This window comes from Gracilinanus agilis, unplaced genomic scaffold (assembly GCF_016433145.1).
Source record: "Gracilinanus agilis isolate LMUSP501 unplaced genomic scaffold, AgileGrace unplaced_scaffold3809, whole genome shotgun sequence".
NCBI lineage: Eukaryota > Metazoa > Chordata > Mammalia > Didelphimorphia > Didelphidae > Gracilinanus > Gracilinanus agilis.
In genome coordinates this window covers 372-5,779 of record NW_025371456.1, presented here as the reverse complement: position 1 = coordinate 5,779, position 5,408 = coordinate 372, and the positions used below count along the sequence as shown (strand labels likewise).

At 47.4% G+C, this 5,408-nt stretch overlaps 1 protein-coding gene across 1 annotated transcript; it reads left to right on the top strand.

Moving 5' to 3' along the window:
- Positions 1–2,569: 2,569 nt before the first annotated feature.
- LOC123255036 (vacuolar protein sorting-associated protein 4A) lies at positions 2,570–5,162 on the top strand (the record flags this gene model as incomplete). Its single annotated transcript, XM_044683903.1, has 6 exons — positions 2,570–2,719; positions 2,818–2,965; positions 3,992–4,053; positions 4,168–4,287; positions 4,684–4,840; positions 5,014–5,162. Coding segments are annotated over 6 exons (786 nt in total), but the record flags the coding sequence as incomplete, so codon positions are not given.
- Between the last annotated feature and the right edge of the window lie 246 nt (positions 5,163–5,408).

Below are 5,408 nucleotides of genomic sequence, written 5' to 3'. Positions count from 1 at the left end.
CCTCCGGCCTGGCCCGGCCCGGCCCGGCCCAGCCCGACCGGCCCCGCCGCTGAGAATGGGCCCCGAGCCTGCGTCCTGGGCCTCCACCCCTGCACGCCGGGTCCCGCGGCCGGGGAAACTGAGGCCTCCTGAGCTGCCCTCCACTATGCCCAGGATGTGACTCAGGCCCCACCCCCAGTCTAGCCGGGGTTCCATGGCAGGTGTTAAACCCGGTCCGGAGCCTGATCCAGCCGTCCTCCCTTGCACCCCAGTGGCTTGGGAAACGGAGGCCGCCCGGGCTGCCCCCAGACTCCGCTTTGCCCAGGCTGTGACCCAGATCTCAGCCTGCCCGGGAAGCCACGACAGGTGTTAGACCTGGCCTTGGAGGCTGCCACTGGCTCCTACCTTTCACAGAGGGGGAAAATGAGGCCGCATGGTCACCCAGGGAGGGAGTGGTTAGGCCAGAGTCCACTTGGGCCGTGAGGGAGAGCAGCTGGGTCTGAATAGGACTTCCCTTTGGCCTCCCTGGACTCAGGTTCTCTCTACATCCCTTGGTGAATGGCCATGAGCCCTAGGACAGGGGACAGCTGGAGTAAGAGGCCAGGTTCCACACCCACCTTTGATTTAGGCAAGTCACTTCACCTCTGAACTTCAGGTATCTTCATCTGTCAAATGGGTACAATAAGATAGGTGTGCCTCACTGTTATGTTTCTGCAGAATATGCTTGTAAACCTTAAAATACTCCAGAAATGTGAATTGCTATTGTTTTTCTCCACTCTTTGGAGGAATTTATTATGAAGACATGTGCTGGGGGAAGCAGGTTTATGTATTGTTCTTTTCTCTACTTCATAAAATTTCCATCTTGAAGCTTAGGTACTTAGCCTACTTTTATTTAATCCTACATATACATACGTATACATATACATACATACATATATATGTATGTATATATATATATATATATATATTCTTTTTTTAAAACCCTTACCTTCCATCTTAGAATCAGTTCTGTGTATTGATTCTAAGTCAGAAGAGTGGTGAGGGCTAGACTTGCCCAGGGTCACATAGCTAGGAAGTGTCTGCCCCCCAGTTCTAGATATATTGACTGACATCCTGGCATGTGAGCCAACACAAGTGTTTTAAATCTCTCAGTGTTGTAGGCAGTCACTAAGACTGTAAGCTGCAGAGAAGGTGCCTTTTCTTTGGTCCTAGATATGGACTGACCTCTTGACTCTGTGACCCTGGGCAATTCACGTGAGCCTTCTGTGATATGTCAACTTCCTAAGACTAACTTGCCGAGTAGATGACAGCCTTCAGTGGTAGAGGGAGTTCTCTGAAATGCTAAAACCACAGGGTCAGCCCCTGTCCCTGTGGCTAGAAACGCACCCAGCAGGAAATTTCTCTCCCAGTGCATTCTGACAGTTGTAGCAACCAGGTGATTGTTGATCATGCTCCCTAATTAACAACAGCATAGGACAAGCAGAGGATCCACTGTTTTTGAAGCTCTGCAGCCAATAAGACTGAAGACTCCCATATTTTTCATGAAAAGACTGAAAGCCTTAGATTAGCAAATGTTTTCTTACTATCTTTTAAAGCTGTTGGATTGTTTTCCTAATAACCAAGACCAATTTCCTCAGCTGATCACATCGCTTAGAAGTGTTTGTGGGTCTTTCCTTCTGAGCCTCCACAACATTTGATAATGAGTGCCCCATAGCTGGTAGGTCAGGGGAACTATCATATTCTTAGAGATGGAGTTCTAGATGCCAACTGTGATTTTGTATTCCCCATGATTAATGTTGTTTCTACTTTCAGAGAATGAAATCATGACTTCCTACAGCTAGACTTTGGAGAATAAAGATCCTTCCTCCTTTAAAATCCCACTCAAGGAATGGGACTGGTCTGCAGAAACCATTTTACATAAATCTACTTAACTATTCATATATATAAAAAGCATAATTTTTACATGTGTATTTATATGTTGTGTCTTTCAGGCAGGACACTTCTTGTGTTTTTACTCATTAAACTCTATTAGAAAGATTCTCATAATGTAGTGTCTCAGGAACACTCCTTTTCCTCTCTAACCAAAGGAAGCAGATTCAGTAGAGCCAATAAAACTAAAGTTCCCTTGAAGTCTATATAGCAAGGTCTAATAGTGGACTTAGGGCTTCTCTCAATATCAGAGCATCTTCTGGTCATTAGTTTTTGGAAATAGTGTAATTTCTGGTCTTCATTCTGAACTACTTAAGGGTCAGCAGAGGCTCTTCTGTTGGTAGCCACTTTCTTTTTAGAGATAGTGGAATAAAATGTCCTAATGACAACTGACTGACTCCTCCATCCTTTCGTAACCCTAGCCTGGGACATGAGCTCAGGTTTCTTCTTGCTGGAATCCAGAAAGGAAAGTGAGTGTGAAATCCCTGTTAATGGTGTGGTCATTGTGGAGAAGGAATGACTATCTGTTAATGTTCCCTTTTAAAGCTTTTCTATTTGATGGCTGGGAAGTGGTTGGGTGACAGCCTTGGACAAATGAATAAGTCAGCATGAGCTCATTTGCTCCAGTGTCTTCTTGCTGCCTGTAACTGAGTGCTTTCAGGATCTGGTTGGGAGCCCTGGGTCATATTTGCTTTCCAGAAGGCCATTGATCTGGTGACAAAGGCAACAGAGGAAGATAAAGCCAAGAACTATGAAGAGGCATTGAGGCTCTACCAGCATGCAGTGGAATATTTCCTACATGCAATCAAATGTAAGTCATTTTGGTGCCCTGGGTTGCTGTCCCCGAAAAGGAGGTGACCCTCAAGGCTCAAAGGGCCTCTTTTTTTTTTTTGGATGGTCCTTTCACAGATGAGGCACATAGTGACAAAGCAAAGGAGAGCATCCGAGGGAAATGTATGCAGTACCTGGACCGAGCTGAGAAGCTAAAGGATTACTTAAGGAATAAAGACAAGCAGAGCAAGAAGCCAGTGAAGGAGGCTCCAAATGACAGCAAGGGGTGAGTGTCTTGGCCTAACCAAGAGCATCCTCAGAGCTCCCAAGGACAGATTCCCTTTTCTTGTGTTATTGTTGTATGCTCTAATAATATTAACCTCAATTGATAGAGTGCCTGGGTCTCAATTCCAACCGAAGTTTTATAGCAGCTAGAGAAGAAGCTAGCCGGTGGTGTCCCAGGGACAGGAATATGCTCTGTGTAGAAAGCACATTGTTATGAGGAGACATGATTGGTCGGGGTGGGTACCCTGAGTGGAAGGCACTCCCAAGAAGGAAGGCTCCTGAGAACAAGCTCTTCTTCCAAGAGGATGAGAATGTGCAATAAGTGGTTTTTTCCAACATAGGGAGAGGGGTACAAATAAGGGAGGCATCTTGCTTTCTTCCCATCTGCTCAGGTCAGAGGATTTTAGGGGTGCTCAGAATCTTTAGGGGGCAGTGTGGTATAGTGGGTAGAATGTTGAGCCTGAGTCGGGAAGACTTGGCTTCAAGTGCCCCCTCTAGTATTTACTGGGTACCTGACACTTCACCGCTGATGCTGTCCTCCTCAGTTCATCTCTTAGCTTGTTTCTTCATTTGTAAAATGGAGGTAATAATCCCTGCATTACCTATTCCCTAGGGCTTCTGTGAACACATGAGAGGATGTATTGGTAGAGCTCTGTGTAAATGCTCATGATTATCTTGGACCCTGAAGAGCAGCATCTAACAACAGCATATCAGTTTTACAAACCAGCCTCTACTTCTTATGAAGATGAATTGGGCACCTTTCTTTTCTGTGATTAAAAAAAAGTCTGTGGACTCTAAGCACATGTATTTGTGTTCAAGGGATCGCTCAGGTTTTTGGTGAGACAGTGACATCTGCCCAGATGCCACTGGTACAGACACTCATGGTGTTGCTGATGGTTTCTCTGGCTCCTCAGAAGACTATCCCTTTTCTTGCCCACCATCAGCCAGGCTTTGGACATTGCTTGCCTAGAGCCCCTTGCTGCCAATGTGAAGTATCAGCTTGTGACTGCCTGTTTCATTTCCACAGAAGTGACAGCGACAGTGAAGGAGAGAATCCAGAAAAAAAGAAACTGCAAGAGCAGCTGATGGGTAAGTTGTGTGAGGCACTGATGAATGACCAGCCCCTCCACATCCTGTAGGGAGATTTCCCCCAGAGCCTTGTCAAGGCCCCCTCCCTAGTGAGTTCTGCCTTCTCTTTTTTAGGGGCCATCGTGATGGAGAAGCCCAACATTAGGTGGAGTGATGTGGCTGGACTGGAGGGAGCCAAGGAAGCCCTCAAAGAGGCTGTCATCCTACCAATTAAGTTCCCACACTTGTTCACAGGTGAGGATTGAACTCATTCAGCCCAAAATATCCAAAATAACAAGTTTTCAAAGATATCTAAAATTGAAAGTTCCCAAGACAAGTTGAAAACTTCTTCAAGTGCCAGAGAGATCCTGATTCCTCTGTCCCATCAGTTAGGATTAGGACATGCCACAACTAGAGGCTGCCTGCTCCTCCTTGCAGCCTTGTATTCCCCATCCCCTCCTCCCTCCATCCCATGATGGGTAGTGACCTGACATCTTAGCCCACTTTTATCACTGAGTGAGCTAAAGATGGCCAGAGATCAGACAACCAAGCCACGGACATTTCCAAAGGGCCCAACTTTGGCTCTGGTTCTTTTTGGTGATCTAAGCCCAGATTCATTTGCTGCTCACAAGTTTTCATTTCTTCTTGTAGGCAAGCGCACCCCCTGGCGAGGGATCCTTCTCTTTGGACCCCCAGGCACAGGGAAATCTTACCTGGCAAAGGCCGTTGCAACAGAAGCCAACAACTCCACCTTCTTCTCTGTGTCCTCCTCAGATTTGATGTCCAAATGGCTGGGGGAGAGTGAGAAGTAAGTCAGCAGTCGGGCCACCCTCCCTCTGAGCTCGCTGGAACTGGGAAAGCCAGTGCAGAGCGAAGCTTCCCTTTGAGAGAACCAAGTCCAGAAGCCATGTGGGGGTGGCAAGGGCTGGGGTGAGCCAGGGCAGTCGTGTCCCAGGGTGAGCTCCTGGCTTATCGTCACAGGCTTGTCAAAAACCTCTTTGAGCTGGCCCGACAACACAAGCCCTCCATCATCTTCATTGATGAAGTGGATTCCCTCTGCGGATCTAGGAATGAGAATGAAAGTGAGGCTGCCCGTAGGATCAAGACAGAGTTCCTGGTTCAGATGCAGGGTAAGTGCTGAAAGGTGTCCGGAGTCCCCCCATGTGATGCTTTTATTTATTGGGGGGAAACCATAGTCAGGAGAGGGGAAGGCAGGGGCTGCCAAGAGCTATAGAGCCAGCAGTAGAACTTGGTCTTCCCCATTCCCTGGTTACCCCACTTTGCCTCCCCTGTGTCTCTGCTCCTTGGCCTTTACTCCTCAGAATCCCCAGTCCTGACAGCCCTGCCATCAGAGGGCCTTCCTAGCAGATGTGAAT